General features: G+C 40.8%; 1 protein-coding gene across 12 annotated transcripts in view; it reads left to right on the top strand.

Moving 5' to 3' along the window:
* The window catches only part of Atrx (ATRX chromatin remodeler), a 133,572-nt gene extending 129,770 nt beyond the window's left edge, over positions 1-3,802 (top strand). For 5 of the 12 annotated variants that reach the window (XM_029473638.1, XM_029473633.1, XM_029473632.1 and 2 more), the window contains one exon: positions 704-3,802. In XM_029473638.1, the coding sequence (XP_029329498.1) occupies positions 704-985 (282 nt within the window). In that variant the 3' untranslated portion in view covers positions 986-3,802. The remainder of the gene's footprint in view (positions 1-703) is intronic. The other 7 variants (XM_029473630.1, XM_029473636.1, XM_029473635.1 and 4 more) reach the window with 3 other exon arrangements.
* Positions 3,803-22,280: the final 18,478 nt, after the last annotated feature.

Below are 22,280 nucleotides of genomic sequence, written 5' to 3'. Positions count from 1 at the left end.
TCTTCTGGACATTTAAAACTGTCTCAAGACTTTGGCTTCTCCTGTCACATTCTAACATCTTCTATATAAAAGTAGGCATTTCAGTGTATTTGTCTGGAGGCCATGGTGTCCTGAATGATGTATAATCACTTACTCAATTGCCTGCATCTTCTGAACACTGCCACATTCCATGATCCTTGCTCGTCTTTCCCAGCACAGTCGATTTCTGTGGCATGATTTTACTAGGAAGCACTGTAGAATCGTGTGCTTTAAATTGTCTTAAGGAATCTGAGACCTTTAGGTAGGAATTATTCCTGTTCAAATGCTTTTCCTCTTGGTGTTCATCACTAAAATATTTGTCTGTCATCATGTGAAATAGTCAAGAGAATAGCAAAGAAAGGAGAGTTGACAAAAAGTGCTGTAACTAATACTTGAGACTAATCACAGTGTAGGACAGGTTACTATGGCAACTAACCTATATGCTGCCTGCAATACAATAGTCAAGTCATTAAGAGAATTTAGTACTAAATGGTGTTACTAACTGGTTTCTACAGTAATGGTCCTGTGAATGCCATCAAATTAGTAATGGTGATAACAATAATGTGTTTTCCTTTTGGTATGGTACTCCCTTAGCAAATTGATTTTAACTCAAAACTTGATACTTGCCTCTTTGAGGCGGGACATAACACTTGTGTATATATACAGCTCCCTTTTCTCTCTCCAGTTGATCAACTGTGTTCAGCGAATACTTATGAATAGACGACTCCAGCAGCAGTACAGTCAGCAGCAACAGCAACAATTGACTTATCAGCAAGCAACACTGAGTCACCTCATGATGCCAAAGCCTCCAAATTTAATCATGACTCCTTCTAACTACCAGCAGATTGATATGAGAGGAATGTATCAGTCAGTGGCTGGTGGTATGCAGCCACCACCCTTACAGCGTGCACCGCCCCCCACAGTGAGAAGCAAAAATCCAGGACCTTCCCCAGGGAAATCAATGTGATTTTGCACTAAAAGTTTAAAGGATTATTAAAATCATAGAAAGATCTTTTATTTTTTTAGGAATCAATGACTTAACAGAACTCAACTGTATAAATAGTTTGGACCCCTTAAATGCCAATCTTCCATATTAGTTGAAATTTTTTTTAACTAGGGCATACCATTTCTCTCTGACATTTGTCAGTGAAGTTGCCTACAATCTTCTTACACACATTGAGTACAGAAGATATTTCAAATTGTTTTCAGTGAAAACAAATCCTTCCATAACAGTAACAGTTCCACAGATTTCCTCTCTAAATTTTTATGCCTGCTTTTAGCAACCATGAAATTGTCATAAAATTAATGGATTTAGAAATTAATAAAGATTTATATATCCGCTCTTTACATATAAAAACACAGCTGAGTTCTTAGAGTTGATTCCTCAAGTTATAAAATACTTTTGTACTAATTCCATTTCTTGATTAGAGTAATTGAAATGGTCTTAATATTCTTTTGACTGAAGTTTGAAACTGGGCTCCTACTAAATATTGTCTCTGTGATTAAAAGTTAGATCTCAGGCTTCTCTTAGACACAGAAGCGTGTGCAATATTCTTAAATACTACTACTCTAAAGTTGGGGGAGCCTTGGCAGTTATCTTAGCCTTAAGTACAGTCTAAGACGAGAAAATTCCTTTTCTTATTTAGTCTTTCTGCCATTTTTAATTTTCAGTTGTATGTGCTGAAATAACTACTGGTAAGATTTCAGGGTTGTGAATTATCCTCTGCATATGAGTTTCCTGTCTCCTGGCACTAATGGAAGTCCAATCTGTCAGCCATGGTGCCAGTGCTGGTGCTTCATCCTGTTGCTGGCAGTGGGATGCAAACTAAGAAAACCAAGTTAGAGCTCTTGAAATTGTGGTTTTAGGCTCACACCCTGTTTTTATAAACAACATCAAAATGGCAGAACCTTTGCTGACTTTAAGTTCATCTGAGGAATGTGCTTAAATCCTCTCCAGTACTGTCAGTATTGTGAAAGAATTCCTCTTACAGATAAGGATCACTGGCATCTCTGCTCTTCTTTGCACTCGTCACCCTCTTCCCTCTTCCAAGTTCCTTTAGAGTTTAGTCAATTGTTTTCAAGTTTGATCCCCCCACCCCGTTCACCCCGTTTTGATCAGAGTTGGGTTTCCTTTCTTTTGATTGTTCTTCCTCCTCTCCTTTCCCTCCTCTTCTTCCTCTTAGATAAAGTTATTTCACCTAATACTCTTAAGAGAATTTTTTTCTTTTCTAGAAAAATCAGTATATTTCTTTTTCTAGATCCAGGGTTGTTTAAAACAACCTATAATTTCACTTATGTTCAATCTGATTGTTTTAAGTTTCTTCAATAAGAAGATTGTTTGACTATGGGAGTCAACTCATTATGGCAATATCAGTTTTGAAATCATTATGTAAAACAAGTAGTAGAAACAGCTAAAGAAAAGCTGGGTGGAGTGTTTGTTCTAGGCATCACTGGACTTGATGGAGATTGAATTGAACATGAGCTTAAAACTTGTTATTTGTTGTTTGGATAATAAAAGATTTCCATTTTTATCTTGTAAGAACTAGTGGTTAAAGTACCCACACACACTGGGTTTTTGACCAAGAATAAGTGAAGTGTGGTGGCTCTACTTTCCCATGATAAAACACACTCATGAGCTCTATGTATTTTGATATTGTGCCAGCCATATAAGCAAGCTTATTTAATGGGGGGGGGGCAGATGTGCGTTTACTTTGGAAGAAATGAAAGAAGCAAGACTTGTGAGATAAATATTTGAAAGCAGTATGCTCTGGCCAACTGTTATCAGAATACTTTAAAACTGATCTACTAGACATGGGAATTTTTATATGGTCTAATTATTTACTCAAAGGCATAGATGTGAAAATTTTAGGCAACATTATAGTCCATTTTCACAATGGATGAAGCTATAACTTGAAAAATAGTAATTAGAAGGATTAATTGGAAATTGGAAAGTTTGAGATAGACCTTGGACCACTTGCATACACTCTTCTCACTTGATATTTTAGCAACATAATATATGTACTTTGAGTATAACATCAAGTTTTAACAAATAAAGACAAAAAAAAATCACATAAGATACTAAAAGTCTCATTTTATATTTGTTTTAGATGTTTTAAATAGTTGCAATGGCTTAAATGACGATTTAAAATGTTGCTTGTAATACAGTTTTGCCTGCTAAATTCTCCACATTTTGTAACCTGTTTTCTTTCTTTGGGTGTAAAGCGTTTGGCCTAGAATTGTGATATTGTATATGTTTTGTCCCGGTTGTATAGTAATGTTTCAGTCCATCATCCAGCTTTGGCTGCTAAAATCATACAGCTGTGAAGACTTGCCTTTATTTCTGTTAGACTGCTTTTTGGTTCTGTATTGAGTATCTTAAGTACTGTAGAAAAGATGTCACTTCTTCCTTTAAGGCTGTTTTGTAATATATATATAAGGACTGGAATTGTGTTTTTAAAGAAAAGCATTCAAGTATGACAATATACTATCTGTGTTTTCACCATTCAAAGTGCTGTTTAGTAGTTGAAACTTTATTAAATGACATAAGTGACCAAAATGTGTTGTGCTCTTTATTTTATTTTCACAGCTTTGAAAGATCTGTGCACATATTGTTTCATAGGAAATGTATAGCTTTTGATGTCCTGTCTAAAGGTGGTTCTTTTGCACATTTGGTCGTTTACTATTTGGGAGGTCAAGAAGTTTGGTTTTTGAATCTGTTATATACTAAATTCTGTAAAAGGAGATCTCTAACCTCAAAAAAAAAAATTACATACCAGGAAGACTTGTGTGTGTTGTTTCAGTTTTGGTTGTATCTGTGTAAATCCAGCATCATTCCCTGCTTCTCCACAGCTGTGCCATTCATCTTAAGTCAGACAGGGCTGCTTTCCACCCTTGTTTTAGGTAATTACTGCCCAGAAGCCCTAGGCATGGAGACCATAATACCTGACCCCTAAAGAAGTCAAAAATAGTTTTTTAGACTTACTGAGCATTGCCCACCCTGACCCTTTTTTTATTTTATTTTATTTTATTTTGCATAAACCCAGTATTTTTCAGACAAAACTTTAAAACTTTAAAAGCATTTGTCCTAGTAACCATGATTTCCAAGAAGGTACCGCATGGTTGTGATTCTTCAAGTAAAATAGGTTAGTTCTTACACATATTTGTTTCAAAGTTATATTTAATTCATTGCCAGTCCAGCATCACCAGGCTCAGTCTCCAGTGACTTTTGACTGTCTTCAAAGCCAGATCTGTCCTTAGAGAAGTAAATCCACCGTTGCCTCACCCCATGTCTCACTAAAGTCTGTGACTGAGCCAGTCCCAGGAGAGTTATCAGGTTACAGAAATGCTTTCACCAGCCAGCACACGCACACACACACACACACACACACACACACACACACACATGATTTTAAAATTCTATGCTTAATATTTGCCAAGTAATTAAACTCAGTATCACTAGTGTTGGATCTGAGCATGCAGTAGTATCTCATTGCAAGTGTCCACCCTCAGGATATGCAGCCACAAATATTCTCAGGGTCCATATCCTGCTCTGGAATTATCTGACACCAGAGTCCTCAGTGAAGGGAATCACCCTTAGTGGCCACTTTGTCAAGGAAGAGAGCACATATATGGAAGAGGAGGATTACAAGCTTGGTTCTTCAGGGGACATGGCAATCTGCTCAGCAGGCCAATGCTTCACCTTTTCCTGGACAGTGTGCCTGTGCTGCCCTTCCCTGCCAGAGGAACCAAGAGAGGGGCCAGGAGTTTGGTTGGTTGTCTTCTCTGAGGGATCAGATGACTACTAAGAGACCTTTACCTGGTCTGGTGGGTCCAGCTCCAGCCCTATAGTCCTGATTAGATAGGTGTTGGCTTTCAACAACGATGGGAGAGATGGCTTATCAGATGGGGAGATGATGGGCTTTGTTTCAGGTTATGAGGAGAAAGTGTAGTATTGAAAGAAAGGCAACAAAGGTCAGGACAGATGGAGAAAGATGCACAAGTAAATTGAAGGCCTTGAGATAATGAGTAATTTAATACAGAGGATAACTAGGGTTTGTAAAGCAGGTGATGTGTTCAAAGTAGCAAGTAAAGATGGAGATTTAGGGTGGGGTAATTTGAAAGGGTTAGAATGCAATGTGCAGAAAGATTGGAGACTAGAAGACAGATAATGAGTCCTGGTATTCAGTGACCAGACTACAAATACTTTGAAGGACAAAGGGAAGCCAGCATTAAGGGGTTGTATAGGATAGAGACTTAAATGGTGTTTTTAAGAAAAATACCTTCTACCTGTCTGCCCAGGTGTCAGCATTTCCAACTTTGCATGTAAGATTTCACTTAACTGTTTATTCTTAAAATTCTGTGTCTATTAGTGACATCTTTGTTCCCCTGTAGGAAGCTTTTCTCAAGCTAGTTGACTTTTGGTCTTTGGATACAAGACTCCTTTTTTAGTCTTTGGATACAGGGTCTCAGTATATAGCCCTGGCTCCTTTCAAAACGGCAATCCTCTTCTCTCAGCAGCCCAAGTCCTGGGGGTTACAAGTGTGATCTGCCATGCTCAGCATCAAGCCAATCCTTCAGAATTGATCCATTAAAGGTGCACATAGGAAGCACAAGATATATTCCAGTTAAAGTCTCTGGGTCCTTCGAGTCTTATTTGGAAAGGGTTGGGGCTATAATACCTGCCAGAAGGCAAGGGACTGGACCACGTGATTTCCCAAGTTCCTCTCAACTCTCAGAGTTAAACAGTGAGCAAAGCTTTGTGAAGCCAAAAGGGCTCTGTTTGTCTACGGTTACAGGGTGAGTTTGTGAACAGCATTAGAAATCCTTTCCTTTTGGCTAACCCTCTTCCCCGACTAAGCTGTACCTTTTCTTCTCCTCTTGTTTAGAAAAATGAGAGGTCTGACAGGCATTTTAATGACAAAGCAGATAAGTCACGTTGTAATTGGCTCTAATTACTGCTTCCACCAGCTGTGGCCTCCTTTATCTTTTGCCCAGAGGCACTCCCAGCGCTGTGTGGTTCTCCCTGGCTCTGGAACTCATTGCAGAAAATGGAAAAAACATGTTTCTAAGGGGCTGATTCTTAGATCCTAGCTTCATGGTTGGAATGTGTGAGAAAACAGTGAGGGAAATATAAACGGGCCTTTGCGAAGCCAGCTTTTAGAGCAAATGATTGGTAACTTCCCATTCCATTGTTCACAACTGGAAAAAAAAAAGACAAGCTTAGAGCAATACATATGGCGATCCCGTCTGGATAACGTTTACAGTGAATTGGAGGCAATGTTTGCATTGATATTAACAGCATGCACCTTCTTTTGAGGTGTAGGTTCATAGTCTGATCGTGCAACAAACAAGAAGCTAATAGAATGAAATAGTGATTTTTTTTTTTTTTCTGTAGATGCTTGTCCCGGCATGCCAGCAGGAAAGCAGGTAAAAGCTTGTGTTGAGCATGCTGAATAAATTTCAATGAAAACAAAACCAAACTTAGGAAAAGGAGGCGGGGAACTGTGCTGTAGATCCACCAGAGGTCTTGCTAGTTCATCCCTCAGCTCTTAGGTTTGCAACAACACAGCTGGGAGAGCTTGGGCTTCCAAGGCTTTAGTGAAGTAGTGCTGCGTGGAGTGGATCCTACTCATCGAAGGAAACAATCTATTCCATTTGTAGATTTCCCACCCTCGCTTCTCACCTCTTTTCTCGCCTCTTGCTCCTGGATGTGCTAAGCTGAAACCAAGTGTGGGCCTCCAGGTTTTACATCTTTCTCTCTCCACACCGTGTTCCTCCACAAGAGGCCTTCTCTTAGAATGGAAGCAGACTGGATGGAAGGATAGTAAGCCAGTCTCTCCCTTTACAAGCAGGAAAACAGAAAAAAGGAGGGAATGTGGCACCCGCCACACCTGTCTTTTTCCCATTGCAGTTCTTTTCTGATTCCCTTCAGATGTGTTTACTACACTTAACTCCACTTGGTTCTATTTTTTTTCTTCAGTCTATCAAGACTATCAGGTGCATTTTCAGAGTAATTTTTACTGAACTAACATTTCAAATGAGCACTACTCTTGGGTAGTGGGACAATACGTGAACCAGAATGAAGGGGCAGGGGTGTAAACGGCAAACAATACACAGCATGAAGGGGGAAGACACCAGGCAGATCCCCTAAGCCTTTAATTTGGCATCCAGCCCACTGGCCTCAGGATTTAGTTTCAGAGGGATACTTAATTTGTTTAAAAGGTTTTTCTTTCATCACGCTTAGCATGGGCTAAACTGATAGGATCTGAGAGCTTTGTGCATCTCTGTGCTGGGTGCCCAGGATGGAGACACTCAGCCTTTCAGGCCAGGCAGGTTTCTGTAGCAAAGTACTTCAGAAATGTTGATGTAGTTCCAGGGACAAATACAGACTATGTTAAGAAAAATTTCTATTGGGCTACAGATTTGGCTCAGCGGTTAAGAGGACTGGGGTTACATTCCCAGCACCCATATGGTGGTTCACAATCATCTGGAACTCTAGTTCCACGTGATCCAACATCTTCTGATCCTTGTGGGCACCAGGCACATGTTTCATGCAGGTGAAATATTCTACTTATTAACTAAATCTAAAAAAAAAAAAATTATAATTGTGGGGAGCAGGTGTGGCGGCAGTCCCAAAGGCGCCAGGGACTGCAGCTAAGTCGTATGACTTGCACCTGACTTCCTCATATTAACTACAAACATCGTGAGAGCTGTGCAGGTGTACCAGGTTACTGGCGAAGCCATTTTGGTGGAGATATGCCCCTGCTGTCCTGATTAGCTGAAGCTGCGTGCCTGGTGAGGTGGCGTGGCCTGCTGTGAGTGAATGGGAACTGATAGTATATAAGAGTGAGAGGCCCAGGGCTCGGGGTCTTTCGCCTACACAGTCAATGCTCTCCCAATAAACGTGTGCAGAAGGATCCTATTGTGGTGTCTTTCTTGCTGGCGAGACGGGTGTCCCACATATAATAAGTAGCATTATTCTTGTAGGCCTGTGCTGTAATGACCATGGATAGCTTACATATTTGGCAAGAACTTAGACTGCAAAACAATTTTAATATGCTACCCTCACCCAGGTCTTCCATCATGTCACGCCTCAGAATCTTCTCTCACACAGCAAGCAGGCTTTACTGAATGCTTTGAACATCACGGGCATTGTTCTGTTGCTTTTTGCATTTCTTGTTTTACAGGTGAGGAACTAGGTTTAAAATAATAGAATCCTATACACCGAGTCACGATAACTAAGGCAGGCTTCAGAGTGCATGGCTAACTTTGTGGCTGAGGAAGACAGGCTTCCTGGCACTACCAACTCTGTTCACAGCCCTTTACCTTTGATCTTTTATCTGAAACAAATTAGATTCTCCCTCCCTAGGGGTGTTTCCAAGGTCCCCTAGGGTCCTCTGCAGGCAGCCCCTGGGGAGTGTGCTGCTTTTCTTCCTTCATTTCCCTCCTTGATCAAAACAGGTGTCTATAAAAGCCAAGAGGAAGAGTAAAATGTTTCCACGTGTCACAACTCATTGTTTTAGACAGAGCTCTTAGTAAGTTGCCCAAGCTAGCCTGGAGCTCCTGGGTTTAAGTAATCTTCCTGCCTACGTTTAATACTTCCTCATGAACTCCATTAGTCACCATTTGAGAAGGGTCAAGTATTCTGAACAAATTGGTTATTCATGGTTCTACCTGATAAAGATCGCTCTTGTGAGAGACCTGTGTTCACAGTAGAGAGTAGGCTGAAACAGGATAATCACGAGTTCCAAGACCAGCCTGGCTACAGAACAAGACTCAGTTCCAAAACTGAACAGACCAGGCTGGAGAGATGGCTCGAAAGTTAAGTAAGAGCACACATTGCTCTCACAGAGGATCTGGGTTTGGTTCCCAGTCCTCATGTTGGGTGGCTTCCAAGTTACTCTCTTCTGGCTGATTTCTTTCAGTTACAAGGAATAAAAATTCAGCTCAAGTTAGTGTAAACAAATAAAAGACATTCATAAAAGACCACTGGCTGGTTCTGTGAAACAAAAGAGAGAACCTCAAAATAGACCCACACAAATGCAAAAATTAATAAAACTTCAAATAAATTGCTGGGCAGTGGTGGCACATACCTTTAATCCCAGCACTTGGGAGGCAGAGGTTGGTGGATCTCTGAGTTCCAGGACAGTCAGGGGTACACAGAGACAGCCTTCCTCAAAAACCTAAATTAAGAAAACAGGTAAGTAGAGAGCTTCAACTGCAGAGCGGCAGAGCAGAGGTCTAGCATATGCCGGGCCCCCAGATTCCATCCTGACACCCCAAAGACAGCCAGAGTGGCATCTAGAATAGGAACATGGAGAGATTAAGAACAAGGGTGCCCCAGTACAGGGAAATGCCAGGGCCAGGAAGCAGGAGTGAGTGGGTTGGGGAACAGGGCGAGGGGATGGTATAGGGATAACATTTGAAAAGTAAATGAAGAAAATAATTTAAAAAAAGAAGTGGAAAAAAAAAAAAGAACAAGGGAGTCAGTAAAACAAACGCAGGCAGCAAAGAACAGAACTCAAAATAGGCTTCTAAAAAATGGCAGACTGTATGCACAAAAGATCACAGCCCCTACTTAAGCCAATACTTGCCACAATGTAGCATGTATAATTAAATGGTGTTACAGGCAGCATGGGGGCTCTACAGTGCACAAATATGGTACTTTACAAGGCAAAAGAACTCAGGCTATGAATGGGACGACGGGTGCTAATCAATTGACTGAGATGGAGGTGGGTAGCCTAGCTATTCTACATGGGTTCAAATAATCATAAAGGCACTGGAACATAGATGCAGACAAATACAGAAGATACGGATTTGTTGCAGACAACCTCTAACCTTTGTCCTACTTATCACTATTCTTTTTTTCCTATTCATGTTTGCATGTATGGTATAGGGACAGGAGTAAAATCATAGTGCAACACAATTTTCTTTTGCTTCCCCTTTAAATTTTCCTGGGACAATCCAGTGTCATTCAATATATTCATGGATCTCATTTTTAAGTTTCAATTTTTTTTTAGACAAGGTTATACTATGTTGGTCAGGTCTGCAGGAACTCTCTATGTAGCTCAAGCTAGCCTCAAAGATGCCAATCCTCCTGCCTAGCCTCTTTGGTGTAGGATTATAGGAATAGGCCATCACACATGGCTTTGTAGTAACATTTTAATTTTTTTTCTTTTGAGACAGGGCATCACTATGTGGTCATAGCTGGCCTGATCCTCCTTCCTCTGCCTCCTAAGTACTATGATGAAAGGCCTATGCCCACCCACCTGGCTGTTCTATATGGTATTTGGAGACTGAACTCAAATCTCCTTTCTTTCAGGGCAAGTACTTTACCAGCTGAGCTATCTACTTAGTCCTTGTCTTCTTGTTCATTATTGCAAGCAATGTATAGTACTTAAATAATAAGCCAGGGACAGTGGGGCACTCTTACCAGTTCAGGGGAAGTGAAGCCAGGTGAATCCTTGGAGCTCCTTTGCCAATCAGCCTAACCTAATTGGCAAGTTCCAGGTCCCACCCCCAAAATAAACAAGGCAGTTGCTCCTTTGTATGGCCATTGTGACTTCCACCTCAGAAGGACCAGAGGTGTTGGAATAGAATCAACCTCATCTTCAGAAACTTGCAAAAATATACCTCACATTTAGCTATGGCTCTAAGAGCCAGTTAATATGTGGACAGAGGGGTAGGGTAGATTATTGGTTTTGATGGGTCCTTGAGCCTCGTAACTAAATGATGCAGAAGAGAACCACTCTAAAACAAAGTCAAACAATGGGGTCAGATAGTGCAGCAAGGGGACGTTATTACTCTGCTACAAAGAGTTTCCAACTAGGAATGATCAAGGATGCCAGAGGTTGAGAAGGTAATACAGTGGTGTTTGTTTGTTTGTTTGTTATTTTGTTTTCCTTTAAGGTTTCTTCTGTTGTTAGCAAAGTCTGAAACATTTATTCATATGATTTTGGTGGCTCTTATTGTTATCAGGTGACAATGAATGTGGTGAGATTTTTGTTACGACTAAAACAAACAAATGAAAGGTATACAGACCCATGGAGACAAACTAGAACCCACTTCTACATCTTAAAGTCAGCTGATTAGCAACCTGAGTTCCATTCACTTTACTTCTTTAGTGCCAAGTATTTCAGCTAAAGTCATTGCCAGGACCCCATGGCGATGACTTTAGCCGAATATGAAACAAAGGGGAGTTAGAACCTGTAGAGACCACCTCCAGTAGATAGACAACAGTCTTCAGATGAAGCCACCCACACAGCTCAACATTTTAAACCCAGAAATGTTCCTGTCCAAAGGAAAAACAGGGACAAAGAAAAATGGAACAGAGACTGGAGGAAAGGCCATCCAGAGACTGCCCCACCTAAGGATCCTTCCCATCTGCAGACACCAAACTCAGACACTATTGCTGATGCTAAGAAGTGCTTGATGACAGGAGCCTGGTATGGCTGTTCCCTGAGAGTTTCTACCAGCACCTGGCCAACACCGATGCCAATACTCACACCCAACCATCAGACTGAGCCTGGAGACCCGAATGGAAGAGCTAGGGGAAGGCTGAAGGACCTGAAGGGGGTTATAACCCCATAGGAAGAACTATAGCAACTAACTGGACCACCCCAGAGCTCCCAGGGTCTAAACCACCAACCAAAAAGTATACATAGAGAGATCCATGGCTGCAGATACATATGTAGCAGAGGGCTGCCTTATCTGACATCAATGGGAGAGGAACCCCTTGGTCCTGTGGAAGCTTGATGCCCCAGTGTAGGGGGATGCTAGAGGGGTGAGGCTGGAGTGGGTGAGTAGGTGGAGGAGCACACTCTTAGAAACAAAGGGGAAGGAGGAGAGGGAGGATAGGATTGGGGGGTTGTGGAGGGGTAACCGAGAAGGGGGATATAATTAGAAATGTAAATGAATAAAATGATTAATTTTAAAAAGCAAAGAATGATGCTCAAGGTTAGCCTCTGACCTCCATGTGTCCCCCACACAAGCACACCTTTGTATACACATGAATACAACCCCTAACAAAACGGTGATACTCAGCTCTAAAACTAAATAACTAAACAAACAGGAAAAGGGAAAGTATCTATGGCAATCATGTGTGAGAGCAAAGATACAATTATTTTTACACTCTCACGTGTGTATATCTTTGGTCCATTGAATTCTTAAAAGATTTATTTGTATGGTATGTATATGGGTGTTTTACTTGCATGTATACAAGAGCAGGAAGTGGAGTCTAGTCCCTGGTCCACTGATTTTTGTGTGTGTTGCTGGGGAGCATGTGAATAATCTTAGGCATGCTAGGCAAATGCTCTACAACTGAGTTCTCATCATCTTGTCTATAAGGATGCCATTGCTAATCAACAGGAGAAGTTTTTCAACACATGCTGCAGAATGTGGATATACACATACACACATACAAAACAATGAAGTTGCTTCTCTACCTCACACTATATACAAAAATCTACTCCAAATGATCAATGATCTGTATATAAGTATGATGGTTTGTATATGCTTGGCCCAGAGAGTGGCAATATTAGGAAGTGTAGCCTTGTTGGAGTAGGTGTGACACTGTGGGCATGGCCTCTAAGACCCTCATCCTATCTTCCTGGAAGTCAGTCTTCCACTAGCAGCCTTCAGATGAAGATGTGGAACTCTCAGCTCCTTCTTCAACATACCTGCCTGGATGCTACCATGCTCCTGCTCCCAATTAAATGTTGCCCTTTGTAAGACGTGCCTTGATCATGGTGACTGTTCACAGCAGTAAAATCCTAACTAAGACAATAAGATATAAAACCATAAAGCTAGAAGACCTTGGGTTAAGTTACAGTGTCTTATATATGATATCAAAAATACAAGCCATAAAGAGAAGAAAAATGAACTGAAGTTCATTAAAATTAAAACTTCTATGCACTACATAACATTGCTCAGGGCAAGCATTATGGCTCACACCTGTAAACCTAATACTTGAGTGGACATGACAGGAAGATTGACACAAATCTGAGGCTATCCAGGCATACATAGTGAGTTCCAGGACAGCCTGTGCTATGTTGTGAGATTCTGTTTCAAGCTTCACCTCCAAAAATGACACTATCAAGAATGTGATGGTGTTGGGGATTTAGCTCTGTGGTAGAGTGTTTGCTGGTAAGTGCAAAGCCTTGAATCTGACATGGGGTGGGGAGAGAAGGAAGTGAATGATAGGAAAGAGAGGAGATAGGAAAGAGAGGAACGAAGAGAGAGAGGGGGAGGGGGAGAGAGAAACTGAAGAATGGGAGAAAATGTTTACAAATTATATAGCTAATACTTGATTTACATGAATAGGAGACAGGTTTACACCTACTTCTCTGGAGGCTGAGGCCACAGAATTGTGAGATCAAGGCCAGCCAGCCTACATAATGAGACCTTGTCTCAAAAACCAAGACTACATAAATAACAAAAGACAAAAGCCACTTTAAAATGCTCCAAAAGCGGCGTGGGGGTGGCACACACTTGCAATCCAAGCATCGGAGACATAGGTAAGAGGGTCACAAAGAGAGCCCAGCATGGACTACATAGTGAAACCTTGTCTTTGAAAACCATATAAAACCCAGTAACAATTCTATATACTAATAGCAATCTAGAAAAAGGCCTCAGAAGACAATTCTACAAGTAACAGAAATGAAATGTACTTAAATGTGATCATGTTTAAATCATTGATGAAAAATGAGGAAAGTACAAATAAATGTACATATACTCTATGCCCATGGACTGGAAGAATTAATACTGTTAAGCTGCCCAATTACTCAAAGTGATCTATATATGCAATAGAATTCCTACCAAAATTCCACTTCTACTTTTTTTTTTTTTTTGAGATATGGTCTCATTGTGTAGTCCTGTTTGTCCTGGAACTATGTATATAGACCAGGCTGGCCTCAGACTCACAGAGATTGTCCTGTTTCTGCCTCCCAAGTGCTAGGAAAAAATGCCTTTTTATAAAAAGAGTAAAAGAAATCCTCAGATGTGTATAAAACCACAAAAAATTTAAATGACAGAGATAGGTTGATGGCAGGTAGGTAGGTATGATAGATGGATAGAATGATAGATGATAAATGATAGATAGATGGATAGATAGATAGATAAAAGTACGAGGGATGAAACCCAGTGCCTTGCTAATGCTAGGCAAATGCTGTACTGCTGAACTACATCTCTATTCCCTGAAGCCAAAACAATTTTGACAAAAAGAACAGTTGGAGACATAACACTCCTTGATTTCAAGATTATAAGGCAATTATAATAGAAACAGCATTGTACTGGCATAAAAACAGACTCATTGACCACTGGAACAGGATTTGAAAGGCCAGGAATAAATTCACGGATTGATGCTTAATTTGTTTTTTAAAAAGGTGCCAAGAATACATGTTGGAGAAAGGGTAATCCTGTCAATAAACGATGTTGGAGAAATTGCATATCCAAATGCAAAAGAATGAAATCTGATCTTTAGTTCACACCATCTGCAAAATCAACTCAAAGTGGATTAAAAATTTAAATATATGACTTGAAACTGTAAAATTAGTACAGGAAAATATAAAAGAAATATTTCATATTGAACTGGGAAAGGGTTCTTTGGATATGATCCAGAAAGCATAGGATCCAAAGGGAAAAGAGAGAAAAAGAAAGGGGGAACTCGTATCCCAGCAATTGGATCAGGTATGTCATGGTGAGGTTTGTCCCTTTGAAAACTAAAAAAGTCAATAGGAGTTGAAGATCATCCTCGACTATAAAGTTAGTTCAAGACCAGCTTGAGCTGATTGAGACTGTTTTAAAAAAAATGAAAGAAAAGAAAAGAAAGTAGGGAACAATGAAGAAAGGACAGGAGAAACGAAGAAAGAGAGAATAGTACCATATGGAGTAAGAGAAAACATTTGCAAACAATTTTTCTGCTAAAAGGTTAATATGCAAAACATGAAAGGAACGCAAACAACTCAACGGGAGTAAAATAAACAATTCAATTAAGCCACGAGCAAAGTGGGAGAGGGAATAGCTCAGGGACAAAATGATTGGCTATTATATAGCACAAGGCTTTGGGTTCCCTTTCTGGCATTGCCAAACAAAATGAAGCAACAAGGGGGAAAGGGTTGACCAGATGGACAGCAGCATCTCAGAAGACCAGAAGGTATTAGAAAATGCTGAGCTGAGGATCAATAATTATCAGGGAATGCAAATACTAACGTATCTGGCCAGCATACAATGGCTATGAAACAGACTGTCTCCCTTAGGCCCCAGACTCTATACCAATACAAGTGAGGTGGATTGGCTGGAATGACTTAGATATCAGTGCAAACATGAAAACTAAGTTTGTATCTCTAGCACCCACATTAAAAAAATAAAAGGCTGCCCCACCAGTAATCCCAATACTGGAGAGACAGAGATAGGGGTTCTTTTGCCACTCACCCTTGCCTAATTGGTGTGTAGAGGTTTTGTGATAGATACTGACTCAAAAAAATAAGATGGAGAGTGTCTGAAGAAGCCATCCAAAGTCAACCCCTGGCACCCAGATGTATGTGCACACACAGGTTTTAGCCCTGGCTGACCTTGAACTCTCTCTGTAGACCAGGCTGGCCTCGAACTCAGAAATCCAACTGCCTCTGCCTCCCAAGTGCTGGGATTAAAGGCATGCGCCACCATGCCCGGCCTACCATCTGTTTTTGCTTATTTGTACCATCTCAGAAGAAAATCAAGCTTCAAGGTGAAAAGAGTTATCAGGAATCTGGGGTGGAGTATGGGGAATTGATGCAAGGATAGAAACATTCCAGTTGACTTTTTGAAATCTATGATATAGTAGGGAGATGATCATGAACAGTAATATGTATTTCAGGACAAGGCTTGGGGCTCGAGAGATGGCTCAGCAGTTAAGAGCACTCATTGCTCTTGCAGAAAACCTGGGTTGGCTTTCCAGCACTCACATGGTGGCTCAGAATCATCCATGACTCCAGTTCTAGGATATCAGATGTCATCTGTGATTTCCTCAGACATCAGGCACACACATGTGATATACATACCTACATGCAGGTAAACACTGATCCACATAAAATAATGAATAGACCCAAAGACAATCAAAACAACATTATATGTTAAGTCTCACTACAAAACAAGTGTGGCTGAGCCGGGCAGTGGTGGCGCACGCCTTTAATCCCAGCACTGGGGAGGCAGAGGCAGGTGGATTTCTGAGTTTGAGGCCAGCCTGGTCTACAGAGTGAGTTCCAGGACAGCCAGGGCTACACAGAGAAACTCTGCCTCGAGAAACCAAAAGAACACCCCCCCCCCAAACCAAACCCAAACAAACAAACAAAAAAACAAAAACCCAAGTGTGGCGATTAATATGTTAATGAGTCTTAGTTAATCATTTGGCATTATACACACATCAAATTATCACATTATAACTTATAAATATATGCAATTATAGTTTGTCAATTAAAACTAGTACTAATTCAAAATGTCATAATGAGATACTAGTTCACAAACTTTCTCACTAGTATGACTGTGAGAAAGATGGGAAACAAGTGGCCATAGAGATGTTAGAAGTCAGCAGGGTGTGCTGGCTTAAGCCTGGAATCCTAGCACTCAAAAGGGTGAGGCAGGAGGACTGTGAGTTCAAGGCCAGCCTGTGCTATATAGTGAGACCTTGTTTCAAAAAGTATCCTAGGGGGTGAAAGAAAATAAAAGAAAGAACTGGAACTCTTGTATATTATTAGTATAAATGCAAAATGGAGCAGTCTTTTAAACAAAGCTGTTCCTCTTGGAGCTGACCATGATGAGGTATATACCCAAAAGAATGAAACCATTCCCACACACTTGTATATAGATATTTATAGCAGCATTGTTTGCCATATGAAAAAAAGTAGAAACTAACTTATGTCCCTAGCAACTGGTAAAGTGTGGTACACTCTTAGAAAGGAATACTATTCAAGCATAAAAAGGAGTGTACTGTCGATACATACTACAAAATGGGTGTGCCTTCAGAATTGCGCTACAGAGAAGTAGCCACTCATGAAAGACTGCATATTGTAAAATTCAATTTATATGAAATATCCAGAGTGAAAAAAATCCATAGAGACAGAAAGTAGATTAGGGGTTACCAAGGGCTGGCTTGAAGAAGGGGGTAGTGAGGAGATATTGCTTAATGGTTTCAGAGTTTTTGCTTGGGGTGATGAAAAGCTTTTGGAAGTATCATGGTACCAGTTGCACAATACTGAAAGTATAATTAATGTTATAGTGTATATAATATTAAAATGGTCAAGATGGCAGATTTTGCTATGTATATTTTATCACAATGCAATTACAATTTTAATTAAAGAAAAATAAAACCAAAATTAACCCCCCCACACACACAAATAATGATTGATAAGAAACTACCATTGGATGGCTCCTGTTCTCTGTGAGACGTGAGGGAGGCTCATCCTCAGAGACCAGAGTTCTGATCCAGAACAGGCTGCAGCTGAGCTCAAGACAAATGGGGCTGAACTAATGCTGTGTTCACACCCCATTCTCATGATAAGAATCACTTGGGGACTTGTTAACCATCCAGATCACTGATTCTCAAAGTACTGTCCAAGGAGTCCTGGGGGTCAGTGAGGCCCTCTCTTTTCCAGTCACATAGCTCTGAAACTAGCTGGATTTTTCTTCTACATTTCAGCCACAAAAGAATAGATAGTAAGAGATTGAATTCAGGGGCAGATACAAACATCTATTCAATTCTGCCATTGTAATTTTTTCAGTTAAAAAATGATGGAAGATAGGGCCTCTGTAAACTGTTGTAATGCTATGAGTTTTGGTTAAAGTGGGAACTGTCTATTTGCTGCTGAGACCATTGCAGAACTGAGACTTGGCAGGAGGAAAGGGTGCCTCAGTTTCTACAGCCCGTATGGCTCTGTTCTCTCTAAAGATTATGTCACATGTGGAACATTCTATCAAATGTCCAATGAGAAAAGATTTTTAAAATTAATGACTTCCTTGACAATTTCACATAGACATAATACATTCTGGTTCCTCTCACCTCCTACCCTCTTTTATCTCCCTCCCACCCATCAAACCCCCTTCTTTTCCACTGGTCATGCCTTTCCGTTTTGTTTGGTGGCCCACAGAGTCTAACCTGGGACATCTAAAACAATCATCAAAATGTTAAAACAATTAAAACATTAAACATTAACATATCTGTTGTGGGCCCAAGGAGGCAGCTGGCCCAGTGGGTTGAGGTGAATGCTCAGCAAGCCTAATGACTTGAGTTCAGTCGCTAGGACTATTGTAAAAAGCTGATCTTGGTGGTGTGCATTTGTAATTCCGGTACTTCTGGGCTGAGATGGGAGGCAGAGATAGAATTAGCTGGGAGCTAGCTAGCCTGGAGCACACAATGCAATAGAAACAAGAGAGACTCTGCCTCAAAAAAAGATGGAGGGAGAGAAATGACTCCTGAAAAGTAGCTCTATGTCACCTGTGTCCTGTGTGCCTTCCCCAAAATGAATATATACATATATATATTAACATGTATAATAAAATATACATACATATATCACATATAAAATACAACACACACACCTCCTCATAAAGACAGACACCAAAGAGTGGAAAATGTAGAATACTATTACTCTCAATTGAATTGTTGAAAATACAGTTATTTTATTAAATGTTACTTATATTAATGAATATCCATTTTATAGAAATTACAGGCATGTACCACACTTTTTCCAAGTAATTTTTGACGGTGCAAGGGTTTCTGAGAACAAAAACTTGAGAACTATTGACAGAGAAAAATGATCATTTCAGTTGCAAATTGTAATTTAGACAGCTTCTCCACCTTTTGGCTAAGAGCAAATGTGGACATTTTGATTTAGGAGGTCTTTCTTGGGGCCCTGGCCTGTTTTTAGACACATGTACCAGGTATTTACAGAGGATGCTTGGTACATGTTGAACCAATGCAAAGGTGTTCAAATGCTAGGAGTGTTTATGGTCATGGATGGAAATAAAACTAGAGGAACCAGGACTGTCAGGCAGAAAATAGCTGGTCCCCTAGAGCTATTGTGTGGGTAGTGAGTGTTTGATGAGCAGAGCCTCATAGCTGTGTCTAGATGTGCTGGCAACCCAAGAACAGAATCAGAAAGTAGGTACTGTAAGCAACCTGGGGCTCAGATGAGGCTTTTAAAGTCCCCTTGTACTATGAACATGTGGCTGGCATTTAGGTTGTCCACTGAGAGGCCTTGGCCTTGGTTATGTGCGAGGAAAAGTTCAGGCACCTCTAAGATCTGAACATAATAACCAAAGGGGGAAAGCTGAGAAAACCTATAGGATACAGTTTGAAGAAAGACCTTGGAGGCATGGTTGGCTTTTGGTTGGTGGGATGGGGCAATGGAAGGGTACAATGCATTCCTGCGGATCAGCCCTACTTTTCTTCTCTGAGTCACATTCCTGTCCCTTCCCTCTAGGATGTGCTGGACTCCCAGTATCTTCCTAGTGGTAGGTGTTCAGCCCCTCCTTTCTGCTTTCCTTTTTCCTGCTTCCCTGGTTCTGCTTGATGGATCTGAGCTAATGAAACGCTGGGGAAGGTTTAATAGCTCCAGCTATTTAGGAGAGGAGGAAGGCAATCCTCAAGAGCCAACCTTTTGAGGAAGAAGAAGGCTGGGGTTGCCCTCCAGACTATTTGGACTGAGTCCAGGTGACCCCTGGCCCAACTGCAAATCCTGAGTCTGGTGTGCTTGTTACTGTGCTCCTGGGGATTTGGTGGTGTGCACTGCAGAGACTTAGAGGTAAGAACAAATCAGGTCCTTTTTTAGGTTCCTTTAGGACGTCCCTGCCATGTAGCTCCAATGAACTACTTGTATCTTGGCATAGTGCTTTGGTACCTTGGTGTTTTTTGAGCATGAACAATTCTCATGACTTGAATGCCTCTAACAACATTTCTGTTAAACATTTATCTCACTTTGAGATGTTAAGAAGTTAAATACTCACCAGCTACATTGGTGTATACTTGTCATTCCAGCACTCTGGGGACTGAGGCAGGAGGATTTAAGAGTTTGAGGTCATCCTGGGCTATACAGCAAGGGTCTTTCCAAATGGAAGTTGGAAACTTGATCTTACTGGTAGCTGGTAGTGGTGGAGTGGCGTGGGAAGTATGGTCATGGCAGTGGTGTCATGGAGGTGATTAAGGCTAAGGAGATGTTAAGGATGAAGCATTAATGCCATAAGAAGATGGCTTCTGTTTTGCCCTGTGATGCTCTGTGCCACTTAGGACTGTGCTTACATTTCCTGCCAGTGAGGACGACCTCCAGACACAGGTACCTGATTATGAATTCCTTAGCCTTCAGAACCCTGGGTCAAGTAAATGTTTATTCTTTATAAATTAGTCTCTGGTATCCAGCTATTGCAATTGAAAGTAGAGCAAGAGAAGACAGATGGATTAGCAGTTAAGAGCATTGGCTGCTTATAGCTAGTCTTTGCTACTTTGTGGGTTTCTCCCCACCCTTTATCTCTCTGGTTCTACCCCCATCACTAGATAGGAGAGAAAGAAGGATAGAGGGGAAAGAGAGATATAGAGATCTCTGAATCTAATTTCATTCCTTTTGTTTCTTCTTCAAGCAGGACTACTAACTGATTGCCACCAATCTCCTTGAACAACCACCAACAACCAAGTCTGTCTCTTTGGGTTCTTGCATTTATATACCCTCTGAAAAGTTCCCAGAATTCCAAACATCATACAATTGCAGAAACTCTCTGCAGCTAGCAAAACCATGCCTTTGCTAGAGCACCAGGCAAATCATAGTCAGCAGTTGAGGACAATCTGAAGCAGCCCCAAATCCCACACCTGGGATTAAAACAAACTCACTCATAATATTTCTGTGTTTTTAAAAGAAACCAAAATACTACAATTGTTACTACAGCTGCTCTTCCAGAGGACCTGGCTTTGATTCCCAGCTCCCCATATCGTGTCTCACAACCATCTGTAACTTCAGCTCCAGGTGATCCCACATCCTCTTTGGACCTCCTTGGCCACCAGCTACACATATACATGCAGGCAAAGCATCCATACGAAAAATATTTGAAAATAATTAAAAGTTGAGAGAAAAAAATCAGAACAAGACGTTAAGGACAGTGGCAGTAGAGGATAATGAAAAGAGAGGAGCTAGCCTCGTTCTCCATGCCTTGTAACTTCTTGGCCTTCAGAGGACCAGAGATAAGTATTTGGGGGTAAGCAAACCACCATCTAAAGATTTTGTTAGCTTTTTCACATAGCATGATAGTGGCCACCAGTTCTTATGCCAGATGCTTTCTGGCTGTAGAAACTCTTAAAATTGCCATCTCTAGATCTTGAAGGATGCTTATAGGACCAAATAATAATAATAGTAATAATAATAATAATAAAAATAATAATAAGTGAACACACACATATGTATGCATATGTTCACATGTTATTTTGGGAGTTCAGGCCCAGGAGGTCTCCTTTGGATCATTATAAACCCCACGAACCCCAAGTTGGGCATCTCTGATCATCACCATTTTCCTTAGCACATACAGCAATTGGGCAGCACTTTTAGGTCTTACGTATTCTTTCTAGGACCACCATTGGTGTTCAGGAGAATTCTGGAAGCCTTGCAAAATATATAGGTGGTAAGTGTAGTAACAGGGAACTCACTTTCTTTCTCTTGGCACATGGAAGCTTGTCTTAGTTCTATTTAGGTATACTTGGAACTTGACATATCACTCAAGATTATTCTGTTATATAATACCTACATACTTCCTCATCCAGGATTTGTAGCATTTGTATGCATGTATACAGAGACATGTATACATGATAAAGGAAACATGTATGGCTCTGTGTACTCACCCAATCTTTCATTCATTCTTTCAGCCAACTAGCATTTATTCAAGACTTCCCAAGTGCCTGTCTTGCTCCAGAAATGCTCTAACCATGGGGAAGGGATGTAAAGATGATTAAAATGTGGTCTTTGTACATAGGTTCATCCAAGGGTGGGGCCACAGAGCTTACTTTTCTAGAATTCTCTTTAGGTTGGTGCAACATAACTCACTGTTTTAGCACTTTGGTAATATGCTGTCAGTCTGCTGTTGATTGGCATAGTGGTACTAGCTCATGCATCTGACATTTCATTTCCAGATTTTATCCCTCTTATTGAAAATGAGAAGCCGGGCGTGGTGGCGCACGCCTTTAATCCCAGCACTGGGGAGGCAGAGGCAGGCGGATTTCTGAGTTCGAGGCCAGCCTGGTCTACAAAGTGAGT

This window comes from Mus caroli, chromosome X, assembly GCF_900094665.2.
Source record: "Mus caroli chromosome X, CAROLI_EIJ_v1.1, whole genome shotgun sequence".
Lineage (NCBI taxonomy): Eukaryota > Metazoa > Chordata > Mammalia > Rodentia > Muridae > Mus > Mus caroli.
The sequence above is the reverse complement of the archived record's forward strand: the minus strand, read 5'-3'. Positions and strand labels throughout refer to the sequence as shown.